Consider the following 20200-nt stretch of genomic DNA (forward strand, 5'->3'; position numbering starts at 1 on the left):
AAAAAAACACCCATATCCCTCCTAATAAAAGTACTTTGGCAATGTGTACTCTCTATGGGGAAAAGGGTTCCTGGTGACGGGTTCCCTTTAACGTCCTAGTGTCTAAATCAATTCTTCAGGCCAGTGATATTTATCAGTCATGTGACCTGTTCCTGCTTAGTTCTTTTCAATTTTAATTGCAATACCAAGCAAAACAACTGTACAAGCTGTCCCCTACTTAAGGACACCCGACTTACAGACGACCACTAGTTACAGACGGACCCCTCTGCCCCCTGTGACCATTGCAGTCCCAGGCTGCAATGATCAGCTGTAAAGTGTCTGTAATGAAGCTTTATGGATAATCCTTGTTCCCATTAAGGCAAAAAATTTACAAACTCCAATTGTCACTGGGGCAAAAAAAATAAAATAATAATAAAAAAATATACAGTTTCGACTTACATTCAAATTCAACTTAAGAACAAACCTATCTTGTAGGTAACCCGGGGACTGCCTGTATTATGTAGGGTATTGTGATTGGTAGAACGTCACTGATCCCAAGGACAGGGCTGTATTTACCGCTCACACTGCCTTAGGCACATGCCCCCTATTAAGGGCCCATTTGTACTCGACAATTATCAGAATTTGCTTGTTTCTTATGTTACTGTAATGATGGATGATGAAGTATAAAACTAGACCATGACCACTTGTGTTCCCAGACCTCTATACTATGAATCCACTTGCATGTATACACTCACCGGCCCCTTTATTAGGTACACCATGCTAGTAACGGGTTGGACCCCCTTTTGCCTTCAGAACTGCCTCAATTCTTCGTGGCATAGATACAACAAGGTGCTGGAAGCTCCTCAGAGATTTTGCTCCATATTGACATGATGGCATCACACAGTTGCCGCAGATTTGTCGGCTGCACATCCATGATGCGAATCTCCCGTTCCACCACATCCCAAAGATGCTCTATTGGATTGAGATCTGGTGACTGTGGAGGCCATTTGTGTCCAGTGACCTCATTGTCATGTTCAAGAAACCAGTCTGAGATGATTCCAGCTTTATGACATGGCGCATTATCCTGCTGAAAGTAGCCATCAGATGTTACAGGGTACATTGTGCTCATGAAGGGATGGACATGGTCAGCAACAATACTCAGGTAGGCTGTGGCGTTGTACCAAGGGGCCCAAAGACACCATGACACCACCACCACCAGCCTGACCCGCTGATACAAGGCAGGATGGATCCATGACACCACCACCACCAGCCTGACCCGCTGATACAAGGCAGGATGGATCCGTGCTTTCATGTTGTTGTAGCCAAATTCTGACCCTACCATCCGAATGTCGCAGCAGAAATTGAGACTCATCAGACCAGGCAACGTTTTTCCAATCTTCTACTGTCCAATTTCGATGAGCTTGTGCAAATTGTAGCCTCAGTTTCCTGTTCTTAGCTGAAAGGAGTGGCACCCGGTGTGGTCTTCTGCTGCTGTAGCCCATCTGCCTCAAAGTTGGACGTACTGTGCGTTCAGAGATGCTCTTCTGCCTACCTTGGTTGTAACGGGTGGCGATTTGAGTCACTGTTGCCTTTCTATCAGCTCGAACCAGTCTGCCCATTCTCCTCTGACCTCTGGCATCAACAAGGCATTTCCGCCCACAGAACTGCCGCTCACTGGATGTTTTTCTTTTTCGGACCATTCTCTGTAAACCCTAGAGATGGTTGTGCGTGAAAATCCCAGTAGATCAGCAGTTTCTGAAATACTCAGACCAGCCCTTCTGGCACCAACAACCATGCCACGTTCAAAGGCCACAAATCACCTTTCTTCCCCATACTGATGCTCGGTTTGAACTGCAGGAGATTGTCTTGACCATGTCTACATGCCTAAATGCACTGCCGCCATGTGATTGGCTGATTAGAAATTAAGTGTTAACGAGCAGTTGGACAGGTGTACCTAATAAAGTGGCCAGTAAGTGTATATCTCAGTACAGAGCTGCATTCACAATTCTACTGGTTGCAGAACAGAAACCTTTCAACATTCTTTGCTCTATCGGGGTCTGAACATTGTCTTCTCAAGTAACTTGTGGTCTCACAGGTGTCACCGATACTGATGGACTGGGGTGAATTGGGCCCACAAGATAAAACTATTCTTTGGGTCAACCTTCCATCAACTGGGTTGTCTTTTGTGGAACCTCTTGGGTTTGGTATTGGGTTATTACCTTGGCCAACCGGAGGATCTATTGGTGCTCTGGTGGGTCAGTCCCACACTGGTAACGCACTGGTAATCTTGTCCGAAGCCCAAATATACATGCACTATGAATAGCGGGTATTTCCCGATCCCAAGGATAAAAGGATCGACAGCTGAATTCCAACTTTTTTCCCCCAACATCTGCCACCAGGGAGGAGTCAGGAGACCTCCTATATGATCCATAGTTGGCTAAAATTGGTGAATTTAGTGATTCTAGTATCCCAGTGCATTATATAAGCCCAGATAAGCTATATGTCTGACTACTATGACAGCCACCGGAATCCACAGCACTCATACGGTATTTTAATCCTGATGTCTAGATCATTATGCAGTATTAGATCTATACATCTGCCAGCGAGATATTAATCTCTTTCCATTCTGCCATTCACGTCTTGAATTATGTAATGTATAGGGTTCGGAGGCTGATGAATTGCGCCGGTAACTTAATAAAATATTCCCAAGGATTGAAATACATTTGAGTGCTTTCATTTTTTTTAAATTTGTTACTGGGGTTAAAGCAAAAACCCTTCCACTAAATCACAGCAGGAAGGTGATTGTGCATTATCAACTATATTAGTATACAGGCAGTCCCCGGGTTACGTACAAGGTTTGTTCTTAAGTTGAATTTGTATGTAAGTCGAAACTGTATATTTTATAATTGTAGCTCCAGACATAATTTTTTTTTTTGCCCCAGTGACAATTGGATTTTCAAAATTTTTTGCTGTAATGGGACCAAGGATTATAAATAAAGCTTCATTACAGACACCTTACAGCTGATCATTGCAGTCTGGGACTATAGTAACATCCAGAGAGGTCACAGTGGGCAGAGGGGTCCGTCTGTAACTATGGGTCGTCTTTAAGTCGGGTGTCCTTAAGTAGGGGACCTCCTGTATAAGTGTCATTTTCAGAATTATGGAGTAAAATACAAGCTGTAACGTCAATTCAGTTTGTAAAAGTAACATTGTGTATTATTGACTCGAAGTTATACTTCTTAATTAATTGCAAACAAAATTCTGTGAAAGTTATAATATTTGCCAATGCTAAGATATGCTATCCTTTAAGGGGTTAACCCTACACAACATACTTTAAAAGTGGTGTCGTTACCCATCTTTAAAATAGCTCTACACTGGATTTGCTTAATCCCAACTTTTTTAGATATGCCCATGAATTGCAAAAAAATTATTTGTTTTTTCCTTGCCTAACCACCAATCCAGAGCGGGTTTCCTGTGTATACAGGAAGTCAATTTCGAGGACTTCCTGTAGATCCATATGATCAGATCAGAGTAATTACTTTACTCGCCTTTTTAATCACTTTGTCCATCCAGTTAATATCTCGTATACACATACCTGATCCAAAACATGCTACACAATAAAAAAAATAGATCCAGCTATCACAGAATCATAAAACATGCGGCGTAATTTATTACAGCCATCGAATGAACGCAGTATACGTAAAAAAAACAAAAAACAAACTAGAGAGACCCCTTATATACAACCTATCAGAATTAATTTTCCAATTAAGATTTCTATCAAGATCAACAACTAAGTATTTGTATGCAACTACCTCCTCCACCTCACACCCCTGAGTTACAAGAGACCAGAACCACATTTACGAAAGGTCACGACCATCTCTTTTGTCTTGTTAACATTTAACATTCATTTATTTTTTTGCACTTTATGCCACGAAGGCCTCAATCCCACCCTCATATTCCTTCCCACCATCACCCATAACATTACCCATCACCACCGCGTCGTCTGAAAAACACTACAAGTGACACTTAACTGACTCATATGAAAAATGAGATCTGACCCCCCCCCATCAGGGCTGTAACTACAGTGATAGCAGCCATAGCAGCTGCTACGGGGCCCCGCAGTGTTAGGGGGCCCCAGCATCCAACCTGGCAGACTGAAGATTGGAAGATGTGCACCATTATACAGGCAGTTCCCGGGTTACATACAAGATAGGTTCTGTAGGTTTGTTCTTAAGTTGAGTTTGTATGTAAGTCGGAACGATATACTTTATTATTGTAACTCCAGTCAAAATTTTTTTGGTCTCTGTGACAATTGGATTTTAAAAATGTTGGATTGCCATAAGAACCAGGATAAACAATAAATCTTAATTTCAGGCACCATTGATAACTGTTATAGCTGTTTATTGTAGCCTAGGACTAAAGTACAGTAAAATACAAAAATCCAGAGGTCTGTTTGTAACTAGGGGTCGTATGTAAGTCAGGTGTTCTTAAGTAGGGGACCGCCTGTATACAAATTATACTGCATAATGTACAGCATAATATGTATATCACATTTATGTGATGTATATATGCTGTAACTGTGATGTGTATATGGTGTGTGTATGTATTCATGTTTGTGTGTATGTGTGTATATGATTGTATAAATGTGTGCCTGTAACTCACATGTGTAAGTATACAAATGTGTATATTTTTTTAAATGGGAAGGGGAGGCCCTATTCAGACACTGATATGGGGCCCTTCCTCTCCTAGTTACGCCCCTGCCCCCCCCATACATACATATTGCGGTCAAGTATTATAAAATTACTTTGATCCACTCTGCCAGTGTCTGTGAGTGCTGGCTCCAGTGTGTCCTATGTGTTGTAGTATGATACTTCTCCCCTACCTCCTGCTTGTAAGGGGGAGAAACCTATCAATCACAAGCAGGAGGCAGGGGAGACAGGACTGAAATTCTATATCACTGACCTATAACTTTCTGTCCTGGTAGTATAGTGTGAACGGACAACGCCTCCTCTTTCTTCTCCAAGCATTAGATGGTAAGAAGGAGCAAAGATGGCAGACAACGTATAATATCATTAAAACTCGCATACGTTAAGTTTTGTTATACAGGCAGTCCCCCGGGTTAGGTACAAGACAGGTTCCATAGGTTTGTTCTTAAGTTGAATTTGTATGTAAGTCGAAACTGTATATTTTATAATTGTAGCTCCGGACAAAAAAAAAATTTTGCCCCGGTGACAATTGCAGTTTCAACATTTTTTTGCTGTAATTAGACCGAGGATTATCAATAAAGCTTCATTACAGACACCTTACAGCTGATCATTGCAGTCTAGGACTATAGTAACATCCAGAGAGGTCACCAGAGGTCAAAGTGGGCAGAGGGGTCCGTCTGTAACTAGGGGTCGTCTGTAAGTCGGGTGTCCTTAAGTAGGGGACCGTCTGTATTTGAATGTTGCAGATCTTGGATATATAGTTCAGTCATTCGTGGTTCATTCGTTCAGCTCTGCTACATCTGCTTATACAATGCCATAATAATATCCGCCCCGGCCGCTATGACCAGACACTTACTGTCATGTCAAGTCATTCACATCACTTTCATAGATGGCAAAGAAGTGAACGGAAACTATTCATCAAGCAGATGGCAGAATGCACAGTTTTGCATTTGATGTCACCCTGCACCTGTTCCATCAGGATCCAATTTGAAGCAGAACAAAAAAAAAATAATTTTTCTCTTGCTTTATTCAAGTCTTCTTATCAAAAATGTAGCAAATGATGAATTCCCTTTTATATTAGAAGATGTTGTTCAGGATGAGGGAAAAAAAATCAGATTTGTTCCCCAGTAAGAGAACCACAGTCATCTATGGGCTGTTGCCGGTATTTTCGAGTATTATTAAAGGGGTTTACTATCTCATTGCTATTGATGATCGGATTAGTGGAGGTCCGAAACTTGGGACACCCAATAACTGACTGGTTCTGTCATCCGAAAAAACCCAGCTCTGTTATCTGTGTATTGACCGGACTCAGGAACTGCAGCTTGGCTTCCATTCAGATAAGGCTGCAGTAACACAGTTTGGCCACTACACAGAGAAGGGAGCAAAATAAGCCATTCACAGAGGTCCTGTGTGTCAGTCCACTCCTAATCTGATATAGATGACATATATAATGGACCATCACCAAAGTCAATGGGGCAGATTTACTTACCTGGTCCTGTCGCGATCCCGCAGTGCGTTGTCTGACGAGGATTCGGAGCTGCCGTGATTCACTAAGGTCGTGCGTCCAATTTCCTGCATGTGTCGCTTCTGCGCTGAGATTCGCCGGAATTCACCATCTTTTTCCTGGTGCATATAAGTGTCACGGCGAGGACGCCGCCGCCTCGTCACGTGACGTGGGGTACAACTGTACGGGTTAATTTAGCCTACTCAAACTTGCGCTCACCTTTCACTCAGGACACAAATTGAGCATAAATCACACCTCGTACACCTTCGAATCCGTTGGGTTGTCCGGCGGCCCGCCCTCCAATTTCTGTGGCATGCAATCCAATCGCATGCCCCAAAATCCCGGGGCAATTCGGCAAAATACGGAAATCATCAGGAAACCCGACAAAAATGCGTTCGACGGAACCTTCGTAAATGAGCACCAATATGCTCAAAACCCCCTGACACAAAGCCGCAATACCAGATTCAGTCTGATGACATAGATGGCGCTTTTTCCGAATAAACTTCTACCATATTAAATGGGGTGTGAAAGCTGTCTCCGGTACATTTATATATGGTATATTTTGGATTTTTACCTCATGATTTTTTCACTACTTCTTAACTTATCCCTTTGTTCATCATCCACAAAATCCGTTCTGCTGTCGCTGTCTATACTTATAGCGCCGCAGCGGCTGTGACTCACATCCAGTGAATGGAGTTTTATCCTCATCATTAGTAGTGAGGTACAGCTGGATCCCTGCATCTTTATTAACCAGAAAAGAGAGAATAGAACAGAAATGAGAAGAGGACAATCATCTTCCAGTACCTCATGTACACCCCGGGATGCTTCCATAATGTAATAATAATCTTTATATAGCGCCATCATATTCCGTAGCGCTTTACAAATCATAGGGGACATATACAAATAAAATAATACATTACAGAGTGAGGGCCCTGCTCACAAGAGCTTACAGTCTATGGGGGAGATTTTATCATCAAGTTTCTGAGGTAAAACTGTTCTAGTTGCCCATGGAAACCAATCAGAGCTCAGCTTTAATTTTATAAATAGCTGTGGGGAAATGAAAGCTGCGCTCTGATTGGTTGCCATGAGCAACTAGAACAGTTCTGCTCTAAGAGACTTATGATAAATCTCCAACTATGAGTGTAGGAGAGGTGAGATCCACTGGACTTCTGGTGGAGTTGGTAAAATAATAGGTATCTATGATGTAAGGAGTTCCTGCTTATTTTACTATACAGTAGCACCTATGTATAGGGTAGACATTTTCTGCTTATGGAGATTCAATATGGGGATCCTGATAGAAACAGGTCACACAGATGGATTGAGGTGCAGCCCCAATGGCGGGACCTGGTACACTTATGGAGAAATGTAGTACTACAATCCGTGGTATGTCCAAGCGGTTAGACCCCCCCTATGATCAGCAAGTTATCACCTATGTTTGGGGTTAGTAAAAACATTCTTCTCTGAGGAGGTCTGGTATTGGGGATTCTGAGAAACGGGTCCTGAACAGGTTACACTGATAGATTTCAGCTCAGTCCCAATGGACTCACTGCAGGACCTGTTACTCAGTTCTTATGGTGGAAAATAGTCCTAGGATCAGTGGGTGTTCCAGTGGTTGGACCCTCCTACTCATCACAAATTTTGTGTGTAAGGCCTCATTCAGACGAATGGCCGTAGCCCGGGCAAGCCCTGGTCAACGTGATGGATAAGAAGAGAAGCCCTCACTCTCTATAGGAAATCACACTGAACGGCCAGTTTTTCGTCCAAAGAGACAGCAAGTTCCATCTGTTTTGCGAGCACGGAACGGAAAGCACACGTTGTGCTCACCGTACCAAGCCAGAGCACCATAGCCATCTACGGGGATGTATTTTGCGGACGTGTGCATGGGGCCCAAGGGTGTGAGTTTGGGAATGTTGTTGAGATTGTTAGTGTGCATTTGTCATGTATATAGTCCTGGTTATTCATTAAGGCCCTTTAAGGGTCTAATTCCTGTCACTGTCACTGTCCAGTCTGTAATGATTGGGCCAGTGGCTCAGTTGATAGGGAGGTTTTGGAAGCCTACTACCATGGGGAGAGGCTGCATGGAGGAATAAATTAGTGAGTTTGTGTTTGAGTAAGGAGCTGAGAAGATGTAGGGGTTTTAAGGTGAAGATACCCAGGGCAGGTTAGAATAACAGGGGAGGTGGGCAAGATGGTGGCCATCCTAAACTTCACCACAAAGAACCACATTAGTCCAGTATTTAATGGTTGGTTCTGTAAAAATGGGAGAATATTTGCAAACTAATTAAACAATGTGCTCAGTGTGAGCTGCAATACCAGACAATGCCTCTGGATTGGTGTGGTGCAATTTTTCGGAAGAAATGTTTTTTTATAAAGTACAGATTTTTTTTCGCTCCAGATAGGATGATCACACTCTCCCGGAAACATGGAAATGAGGAATATAAAAGGCTTTAATAAATGCATGAATTCATACATCAATTTTAGGAAAGGTACAGGATGAAATTTAAGACATAAGTCCGTCCCATCTGTCAAAATGGGACCTAATGTTCTTTTTTCATCGCCCCGGGCCTATAGGAAGCATTAATCTTCTTGCATCCATGTGCACAGCCAGGCCGGGAGACTCCCAGGGGCTTCTCTTGTTTAGCGGCATGAAATCTATAGCACCTGCCGCTGGATTCCTGTATGTCTCTGGTACACAGGGAGTGCAGCGCGTTTCGGAGCGTTCCCAGAGGTGGAAGGTGTATAAATAGTGCAGACGTTAAGTCTGTCCCTGTTTGACATCTCTCTTGAGACAGCGGCAAACAAGGGCTTGGCACAGCGTGAGGTGGCACAGCGATTGGCCCAGCTGAGCAATTACATGTAAACCACACAAACAACATGGCCCTTCTGTCAGACAACAATTATTACTTAGGTTTTTTTTCTCAGCAACAACAGGCACATTTATCAGAGGCAGCAATCAGCACGTCTCCTGCTCTGTGAGTTATGGCAGGCAGTGTGAACCAGGCCCTGTTGCTTCTTCTGCCTCACACATTTCAGATTTTATTTGCTATTTCTGACAGAATTTTGTCATGATTTGGGCCTGAAATGCCTTGCGCTACATATATCAAGAATTTTAGACAATTTTTAGAACATTTTTAGATGCTTACATGCTTATATAGGAGTGTGGTCTCAGGAAAAGTGGCGTGTCTTCACAGCTAAAATGGCTGCACCAGATAGTATGAAGATGGGCCGTACATTTATCCATCTTAACCCCTTAAGGACGGAGGGTTTTTCGGCTCATTTCTCGCTCTCCAACTTCAAAAATCCATAACTTTTTCATTTTTACGTGTACAGACCTGTGTGAGGGCTTATTTTGTGCGTAACAAATTTTACTTTCCCGTAATGTTATTTATTTTAACATGCCGTGTACTGCGAAGCTGAAAAAAAATTCCAAATGTGGAAAAATTGAAACGTTCTTGTGGGCACAGTTTTTACGACTTTCACTCTTAGCTCCAAATAACATGCCTACTTTATTCTTTGGTTCGGTGCGATCGCGGTGATACCAAATTTATACAGGTTTTATTGTGTTTTAATACATTTTCAAAAATTAAATGAATGTGTACAAAAAAGAAAAAAATTTTTTTGCCATCTTCTGACGCTAATAACTTTTTCATACTTTGGCGCACGGAGCTTTATGAGGTGTCATTTTTTGCGAAATGAGGCGACGTTTTCATTGCTACCATTTTGAGGTCTGTGCGACATTTTGATCATTTTTTATTTCATTTTTTATGTTATGTAAAAAGGTGTAAAAGTCGCATTTCGGACATTTGGCCGCCATTTCCCGCCTTGGAGGTCACCGCCGCCCGTAACCGTTTTTATATTTTGATAGATCGGGCATTTTGGGACGCAGCGATACCTAATATGTTTGTGATTTTTACTGTTTATTATGTTTTATATCAGTTCTAGGGAAAGGGGGGTGATTTGAATTTTTAATATTTTATTTTTATTTTATTTTTTTTAAACTTTTTTTTTTCACTATTTTTTAGACCATCTAGAGTACATTAACCATAGATGGTCAGATCGCTGCTACCATATACTGCAATACTTCTGTATTGCAATATATGGCATTTTTGCAGCACATTCATTACAGTGAGCCACTGGCTCATTGTAACGAATCTGCAGATGCCAGATAGTATCGGGTCAAACGAAGACCCGAGGCTACCATGGCAACCGATCGCCGCCCCCCGATGACGGCGGCAACGGAGGGGTTAATAGCCGCGATCGGTGCAAGCACCGACCTGGGTCATTAGCGGTGGAGGTTTTCTGCAATATGCAACAACCCCCACCTCTGTATGAAGAGGACTCAGCCCGTGAGCCCTCTTCATACACTCCTTATACCTCTGCGCCGTAGAGCTACGGCGCAGAGCGTTAAGGGGTTAAATCAAACCAATTAGTATGAGGTGTCACTTTTTTTTTTTTGGAAAGGCACGCTCCAGTTCATACAGGACACTTCCTTTTTGCTGTTGTTTGGGTGAGTGGGGCACACGTAAAGTAACCGCATGGTGTAGGGCTAAATCATTTGCAAATTTTACCAGAAAATTTCATTCAGATTTCAGTAGCAGAAGTCTGACAGTCGGCCCTGGTTTTCTACTTTGATTCTGCAGCAGATTTTTCTGTCAGAAAAATCTGTCAAATGAGCATGTCCTTAAAAATGTCACCATGTTATTACCCATGCAAGTTATCATGTCGACACGTGCTGTGCACAACAGACCAGAGACGTGACAATCATGCTAGGCCGATATTGAATCCCACCGATCTAATATAATGCATAGGGCAGTGGTGGCGAACCTATGGCACGGGTGCCAGAGGTGGCACTCAGAGCCCTTTATGTGGGCACCCAAGCCCTCACCCCAAGATAAAGTTTGCCAGATATGACTCAAGGCTTCCTCCTGTGGTCCAATACAGCCCAGGATGTGCCATGCTGCGCGCGATTTTAAAGCGATGACTGTCAGAGTTGAATTTTGCCGCTCTTTTTTGTGTGATGTTTATTGCAATTCTCCTCATGAAAATAATGCCACCTGATTGGTGGTTAGGCAAGATCAGCTGTGATTGGTAATCAGCTGGGTCATTGGCATTCCTGTCTCCAGGTGAAATATAGTAGGCGGTCAGCTGATAAGGAGCTGTCACCTGGGTTTCTGGGCCAGTTCTTCAAGACCTTCAGAGAGCAGTAGCCCGCCCAGCCCGCCCTTAATTGATTCACTTAATCTTGTCGCGATTGTTTGTTAGTGGGGGTTTGGTCTCCCAGCTCATATTATATGATTGAATGTTTTCATGTTTTAAAGTAACAGTTTTTAATTATTTAATATTCATTAATATTATTATTATTTTAATGTTGGAAATTATTTATTAATATTTATTCTTGGTTACCCAATTATAAAACATCGCGGCCATTTTTCTCCATTAAAAACATTGGGGCAGATTTACTTACCCGGTCCATTCGCGATCCAGCGGCGCGTTCTCTGCGGTGGATTCGGGTCTTCCGGCGATTCACTAAGGCAATTCCTCCGACGTCCACCAGGTGTCGCTGCTGCACTGAAGTCCGCCGAGGTCCGCCGGAGTTCACGTTCCTTTGCTGGGTGAAGGTAAGCACGTGACCAGCGACACTTTTTTTTAAAAATTCCGAATCCATCGGGTTTTCATTCGGCCACGCCCCCCGATTTCCGTCGCGTGCATGCCAGCTCCGATGCGCCACAATTCGATCGTGTGTGCCGAAATCCGGGGGCAATTCAGGAAATATCGGCGCAAATCGGAAATATTCGGGTAACACGTCGGGAAAACGTGAATCGGGCCCTTAGTAAATGACCCCTATTGTCTTGTGTCTTTATTTATGCTATTTATATATAAAGTTAATGAAATATGGGATTTTTGTGTTACCATGGCATATCCTATGGATTGTTAGACTGCCAGTTCATATATGATTATGGCTACCATTAGGGCCTTACAGGTGGTACTCCTGACCAAAATTCCTCTAAAGTGGCCCAAACTCTCCTATAAGGGAGATATCAATTATAAATCTGCGATGCTGCGGATTGTTTTCCTATTCTGTCCAATTGTGTCTGTACCCCCTGTATGTGGCATTTGTGTGGCAGCTTTGTTGTGGCAGCTAAAGTGGGAGGAGTTTGAGGGAGGCGGAGTTAAGAGACAGTAGCAGTTGGTATAAGGAGCCATTTTGAGAGATAATAAGACATTTTCAGTGCTAAGGGGCTTCTCCTCGCAGTGATGTGTAAATCCTTGAGCTTATAAAAAGATATAGGTGATGTCTTGGAAGGAATGCGGTGACTCCCTCATCTATTTTGCAATAAATGACGAATTTCGCATGCATTATGTGCAGAAATAATAATTAATCAATCTATAATTTAAATTCTGTATATTTCTTTATTTCCATAGGCATCTTTATCCAGGGCAACCCTAAATCCAGCATCCTCTTGCTTAAGACCTCCACACGAAAAACAAATCAGTCATGGCATACTTGTTAAGAGTGGGCATCCTCCTGGTGGTGTCTTTACTTGCATCGGCCTCATCGGAAACGTCAGAAAACGGAAGTTGTACTGCAGAAGAGGAGAAGCAATGTCAGCCGGGCATCATGCTCCCAGTCTGGAGCCCCCACAATCCATCCAAAGGAGACAAAGCGGCCCGGGCTGTAGTTTACTTTGTAGCAATGCTTTACCTCTTCCTGGGGGTGTCTATCATCGCTGACCGCTTCATGGCCTCAATTGAGGTCATCACATCTCAAGAGAAGGAGATCACACTGACCAAACCTAATGGAGAAACCAGCGTGGCAACAGTGCGTATATGGAATGAGACAGTTTCCAATCTCACGTTGATGGCTCTAGGTTCTTCTGCTCCTGAGATCCTCCTTTCGGTCATTGAGGTGTGTGGTCACAACTTTCAGGCAGGTGAACTAGGGCCAGGAACCATTGTGGGTTCTGCGGCATTTAACATGTTTGTGATTATTGCCATTTGTGTCTACGTCATTCCCAATGGAGAGTCACGGAAGATCAAGCACCCAAGAGTTTTTTTTGTCACAGCTACCTGGAGTATCTTTGCTTACATATGGTTGTACCTCATTCTCGCTGTCATCTCTCCAGGCCGTGTCCAGGTCTGGGAGGCGTTGGTCACTCTTTTATTCTTTCCAGCTTGTGTGGTCTTCGCATGGATAGCAGACAAGCGTCTTCTCTTTTACAAATATGTTTACAAAAGGTACCGCGCAGACAAACGTAGAGGTATCATCATTGAGACCGAGGGGGAATTCCCCAAAAGCATAGAAATGGATGGCAAGTTGGGGGCCTCTGCAGTGGTGCCAGCAGAAACTAAAGAACCTGGAGTCCAAGACAGTGCAGCGGCAGCTGCTGAAGCCAAGGAACTTGACGAAAGCCGTAAAGAGGTCATCCGAATCTTGAAAGAACTGAAGCAAAAGTATCCAGAACGTGAGTTGGACCAGCTAGTAGAAATGGCAAATTACTATGCGTTGTTGCACCAACAAAAGAGCAGAGCTTTCTATCGCATCCAAGCCACACGTATGATGATAGGTGCAGGAAACGTCTTGAAGAAACATGCAGCTGACCATAGCAAAAAACCAGCCAACCTTCAGGAGGTGACGTCTGAGTCTGGAGAGGAGAACACAAGCAAGATCTTTTTCCAACCTTGCAACTACCAATGTCTGGAAAATTGTGGATTTGTGACGCTCAATATTGTTTGCCAAGGAGGAGAAGGTGGAAGCACATTCTATGTGGACTATAAGACAGAGGACGGTTCTGCCAATGCTGGTTCTGACTATGAATATAGTGAAGGAACATTGATTTTTAAACCAGGAGAGACCCAAAAAGAAATTAAGATTGGAATCATTGATGATGACATCTTTGAGGAAGATGAGCACTTCTTTGTACGACTCATGAACTTAAGAGTAGGTGATGCAGAAGGAATGTTTGAACCAGATGGAGAAGGGCGTCCCAAAGCACGTCTAGTTTCTCCGCTCATTGCCACAGTGACCATATTGGACGATGACCATGCTGGAATATTTACATTTGAGGAGAAACTCATTCATGTCAGTGAAAGTGTTGGTGTACTGGAAGTAAAAGTGGTTCGCAACTCAGGTGCAAGAGGGACTGTTGTCATACCATATCGCACAGTAGAAGGTACAGCTAGGGGAGGAGGAATCGACTTTGAGGATGCCTATGGAGAGCTGGAGTTCCAGAATGATGAAACAGTGTAAGTAGCCATCATTTTATCTACTACTATTTTGGTGTCTTGAAAAAATTATTATCTACCATGATGTGTCCTATAGTGTTTAGAAAATGGGTTTCGAATAGATGTGGTAGAACAACAGGCTTCATAGCAGTTGGAGAGGACAACACTGCTAGGATGGATGCCACCATGACAGTATAGATGGTATTGCCCAGACAAATGAATACAAAAATAAACCCAACCCAAATTAGAAACTGTTGAGGTCCTATTAGAAGTCATCTCCTGGAATCTACTCAACAAAAGTCCTTTTATTTAGTCCTTGCTCCTAAGTAGTCAAAGCCAGGCAAAAAAGATTTAGAGTGGTTGAAAAATTAACCAGACACATTGGGGGTCATTTACTAAGGGCCCGATTCACGGTTTCCCGACGTGTTACCCGAATATTTCCGATTTGCGCCGATTTTTCCTGAATTGCCCTGGGATTTTGGCGCACGCGATCGGATTGTGGCGCATCGGCGCCGGCATGCACGCAACGGAAATCGGGGGGCGTGGCCGAATGAAAACCCAACGTTTTTAAAAAAAAGTGTCGCTCGACACGCGCTTACCTTCACCTAGGTTAGCTTGGTGAACTTCAGTGCATTCCGATGGTCTTCAGTGCAGACGCAACACCTGGTGGACGTCGGAGGAACTACCTTAGTGAATCCCGGCCGAACCCGAATCCACCGCAGAGAACGCGCCGCTGGATCGCGAATGGACTGGGTAAGTAAATCTGCCCCAGAGTTTATAAGTCTGGTCACTGGATAGCCCCAGCCTTCCAGAAATTGGATCAGATCTTAGAGAGGAAATATATGGGCATGCTCTACACCACGGCAACTCAAAAAGTCGGATGCCCTAAATGTTCCCCCTGGAATATGGAATGGTGTAGCATTTATCCCAGACTTTAGTCTGTGACTAATAGACACAAGGGGCCCTCTGTTACGACAGGTCGACAGTTGATATTATACGTTAAGGTGTTGGAGCAGTTCTTTTATAATACAGCGGTCCCAAGGGAGGATTATGTGTTGCTTTCTGGAAGAGTTAATTACCCTCTAATCCTGTTTGAAGATCAGTCAGATAGGCGGTAACAGAGAGTCAATATTGAGCCATTATAATCTGGATGCTCGGCCTGTAAGGAGTAACATCAGCCGAGTCTAGAGAGGACGAAATTAAATCCTTACTCCCACAGCAGGATGCCCAACTTGTAGAACATAGACATTAACTGCTGGGGGGCCGCAACTACATCTCAGTTCAGGCAGGAATAGGTTAAAGCTTTTACCAAATCCCCTGATATTCTGGTTCTTGCTTGGAAAATGGAGAATTTGCAGTTTTTTTGTGAATGTGGTTAACTGTGGGGGAATTTAGGGCCTTCTAATAGTCTCGTATAACTTCACTGGATTGAGGTGGCCTCTAAGAGGTCTTCCTCTTGCCTTGGTCACATTTTCACCACAAGCTATTACTGAAGCTAACTATGTAGCTCAGATTATGATATAGATTTTTTTTCAAATTTTTATTAAAATATAATTTTTTTAAACATATATTTTAAAGTTCATTAGTTCATTGTAATCATGTTCTCAAGAGCGCCCTAGATTAGATGGCACCACCGTCGGTTCGAGCCTTTCGACACAAATGTAGGCAACCTTGGCACACGGCACAAACCCGTTTCCTTTGTAAGTGCTTCAGGGGTGCCGAACGTCTGTGGAGAAAATCGGGCACTTCCGATGACTATCTTCACTTTAAATTTATACTCAAATCCTATAACTCTGCTTTTCATCTTGCTAAACAGGTCTATTTTACTAACCTAATATCTTCTCTTTCTAACAACCCTAAAAGGTTCTCCAATACTCGTCACTCCGTACTAACACCAAAGGTGCAGCCACCTGTCACAGACCTTGGGGCTGAAGATCTGGCCGCCTACTTTATAGATAAAATCAACTGCATTGGCCAGGAAATAATTGCTCAATCCACTAACTCCATAAATCCCCTTCACTCCGGTACCGCACCCTGTTCGCTCTCATCCTTTGAGCCAGTCACAGAGGAAGAAGTGTCCAGGCTCCTTTCCTCTGCTCGCCCCACTACCTGCATCAGTGACCCCATCCCCTCACATCTGGTACAGTCTCTCTCCCCAGCAGTCACTTCTCACCTCACTAAAATCTTTAACCTCTCTCTCTCTTCTGGTGTCTTTCCCTCATCTTTCATTACTAAAGAAGCCTTCCCTGGACCCATCCAATGCTGCTAACTACCGACTAGTTGCTAACCTCCCTTTCATCTCCAAACTCCTGGAACGCTTGGTCTATTCTCGACTTTCCCGCTATCTCTCAGCTAACTCCCTCCTTGACCCCCTACAATCTGATTTCCGCTCTATGTTCTCCACTGAAACTGCTCTTACTAAAGTCTCCAATGATCTCCTCACTGCTAAATCCAAAGGTGACTCTTCTCTCCTCATTCTTCTGGATCTCTCGGCAGCATTTGATACTGTGGATCACCAGCTCCTCCTCAGGAGGCTTCGCTCCATTGGCCTATAGGACACTGCACTCTCTTGGTTTTCTTCCTATCTCTCTGACCGCACTTTCATCTTCCTCTCAGTGTCGGGGTTCATCAGGGATCAGTCCTAGGTCCTCTTCTCTTCTCTCTCTATACTGCCCCCATTGGACAAACCATCAGCAGATTTGGTTTTCAATATCATCTCTATGCTGATGACCCCCAGCTATATACTTCTGCACGTAACCTCACCCCTGCCTTACTCCAGAACACTAGTGACTGTCTCTCTGCTGTCTCTACCACCATGTCCTCCTGAAACTTAATCTTTCTAAGACGGAACTTTTTGTCTTTCCACCATCCACTTACAGATCCTAACCTCTCCATATCAGTCTGTGGGGTCAACATAACCCCAAAGCAGCAGGCCCGCTGTCTTGGGGTTGTGCTGGACTCTGACCTCTACTTTTGAGCCACACATTCAATCTCTTGCTCGCTCTTGCCGGATGCATCTCAGAAACATCTCCAGAATCCGCCCATTTCTCACATTTGAAACCTGTAAAACGCTAACTGTTACTCTGATCCACTCTCGCCTAGACTACTGTAACTCTCTACTAACCGGTCTTCCACTCACCAAACTCTCTCCTCTCCAATCTATTCTTAATGCAGCAGCCAGGCTCGTCTTTCAGACTAAACGCTACACAGATGCCTCCAGTCCATGCCAGTCACTGCACTGGCTGCCAGTCTCCTTTCGAATACAGTTTAAATGAATACCCCTCATCCACAAAGCTGTATAAAAAGCTGCACCCCCCTACCTCTCCTCTCTTATCTCAGTCTATCGCCCAACTCGTGCTCTTAAATCCGTCAGTGATCTTAGATAAACTGTGAGAACCTCCCACTCGCGTCTAAGTTTTCTCTAGAGCTGCACCTATTTTATGGAATGCTCTGCCTCGGACTATCAAACTAACACCTGTCCAGCAAAACGCGCAACCACAACAAGGCTTGGCGCTAGCTGTCAGACTAGGTAAGTGGTGGCGAACTCACCCTGCAACGTCCCTGCGGGCTAAGGCCCTGCCTAAAGCAGATAAACCAGCGAAACCAAAATCTTTTTGGTTAATACAGCACAATTGTCCAGAATTTTAGGGATGGCTGGAGAAAATGCACACAAAGTTTATCCAAAAATGGGTGGGCTTATAATATCCCTCAAAAAGTTGATGGTACTACTTGGTTTATGGGTAGGTCCCATAAAGTAGTTTTCCCTATTTTGCCAACTATAAAGCTAGTAAGTATGTTGGGGTGTCCGTGCAATAACAGGAATGACGACACACATGCAAAGATGGTCCGGCTGATAGTAATGAATACTGAGCATGTGTGACCACTGGTACCATTACATGGACGTTCTGTGAGCCAATCAAAATAACTCCAGGTGGAACCATAACAAGTATTTATTCTATCACATATATATATGTACACGGCCATTCTCAGCCTATACTTAGGAACCTACCTTCCCCTACACGTACAGCAGGAGGTTCCTAGCAGGACGGTTGTCACATAAAATATTTATAGTCTTAGAGTTTGCATACAATATTCATGTACCTATTCTAAATTAAAGGATGCCTCCTGCCTTGTAATAAACATAAATATGATATTTTATGTAGTGAAGCTATTTTTTTTCCTGCCATTAGATGTAATATTAATGTATACCTTGACTTTCTCTGGGCACAGCATGGGGTCTCGGTTTATGGGGCTCTTATGCACCAACGTTGGAGATGGAAGGATCCGAACTGTAGATTCGCCGTCCTCCAGTCGGTAGGTCCGCATAACCAGAAAATGTTGATTGATGGGCTGTAGAGTAGCCAATAAGGAAACTTTACACCCCTAGCAACTAGGCAGGGCTCATGGCTGTGATTGGCCAATGAAAGCCATGCTTAGTTGTTAGGGGCGTAAACCTTCCTTACTGGCTGCTCATGAGCCCATCAATCAGCATCTCCAGGTAGTGGAGATGCTGACTTGGAATTTTACCCCCACTTCCCAGTACACGGCCTGGAATATAAAATACCATCACTAGGAAGGACAATTGTCTACACAGAAAACAAGCCCTCATACAGCTACATACACAAAAAAATTAAAAAGTTATGGATTTTTGAAAGTTGGGAGTGATAAATGGGAACGCAATAACGAAAAAGGGCTGTGTTCTTAAGGGGTTAAATGTCCCTACAGCGCCATCACAGGTAAAAAAAAGTATTACATGATAGTCTTTGAATTTTTGGGGGTTTACTATAAAATGCACAGAATTTTTCAACTCTCTCTGCTCGGGCTTCTAGACTACGACTTGAGGCGCCAGTCTCCCTGTACTTATTCACAACTCCTTATAGGGTAGTGGAGGATGTCTTTCTTTTTATAGATCTCATATAATTGTAGCTATTCCTAGATTCCGGCTTCCTTGATTTCATGGAATTTTACTAGCCCTACCCATCGTCAGGGATCCGTGTAATGGATGACTGTCTTAGCTTAGCCAATGCGTAGTAGAAGCTAGTGACAGCAGATGACTGCGGCATCGCGGAGGCCTATCCACCCACCACCACTGCCGATGAACACGGCTCTTTCTTCTGCTGCCGTTTTTTTTTTTTTTGCCAGGTTTTAATCACCCAACAGGGAGCGTGGGCTGAGTGATTCTGTGTGACGGCGAGGAGCTTTCACAGCATTAATGATGGATGGGTCCTCGAAGCTAACGAGGGATCAGCGAACAATCATGGTTCAGGCTTCTCACTTCCTCCTAATCCACAGCGTGAATAGGAAATTGTGCGCCTATTACCGCTCACACAGAGCTGCCAATTTAAAATCACATTTCACACTTCGATATGTGGTGGAGATAGCGAGATTCTCGCAGTTATTGCAGAGGGAGATTGGCGTTGTTCATGGCATCCAACCAAATGCCGGCTGCCATCTGTACAATCATAATCCGAGTGGTTCCAGAAGAACATTTGTCCTTATATTTCTATATTGTAGCCAACGCTTCTCTTGGGACACAAAGGCTGCAGGTCTTTTTGAGGAGGGAACTATAGCAGCCCCTGTTCATTGGCTATAAAGGGGAAAACTGGATCTTGCACTTATTTTTGGAGCACTATTTTATTTGGAAAACATGGATATTGCGTTTCTGGATGCACAATGCCTGGATCTCTTATGACACAAAGTGGCCAATTCTCTTTAAAGGGACAACTTTCTTTTTTGGGGACATCATGGATGCCCCTTTTTGTGGCTGGTTTATGGGTACTCAGTCTTC

At 43.6% G+C, this 20200-nt stretch overlaps 1 protein-coding gene across 2 annotated transcripts in view; it reads left to right on the forward strand.

The window, feature by feature from the left end:
* The window catches only part of SLC8A2 (solute carrier family 8 member A2), an 86716-nt gene that overhangs the window by 19265 nt on the left and 47251 nt on the right, over positions 1 to 20200 (forward strand). For both annotated transcript variants that reach the window (XM_072125595.1, XM_072125594.1), the window contains exon 2: positions 12613 to 14433. In XM_072125595.1, the coding sequence (XP_071981696.1) occupies positions 12686 to 14433 (1748 nt within the window). In that variant the 5' untranslated portion in view covers positions 12613 to 12685. The remainder of the gene's footprint in view (positions 1 to 12612; positions 14434 to 20200) is intronic.

Source organism: Engystomops pustulosus, chromosome 9, assembly GCF_040894005.1.
Source record: "Engystomops pustulosus chromosome 9, aEngPut4.maternal, whole genome shotgun sequence".
In the NCBI taxonomy this organism is placed as follows: domain Eukaryota; kingdom Metazoa; phylum Chordata; class Amphibia; order Anura; family Leptodactylidae; genus Engystomops; species Engystomops pustulosus.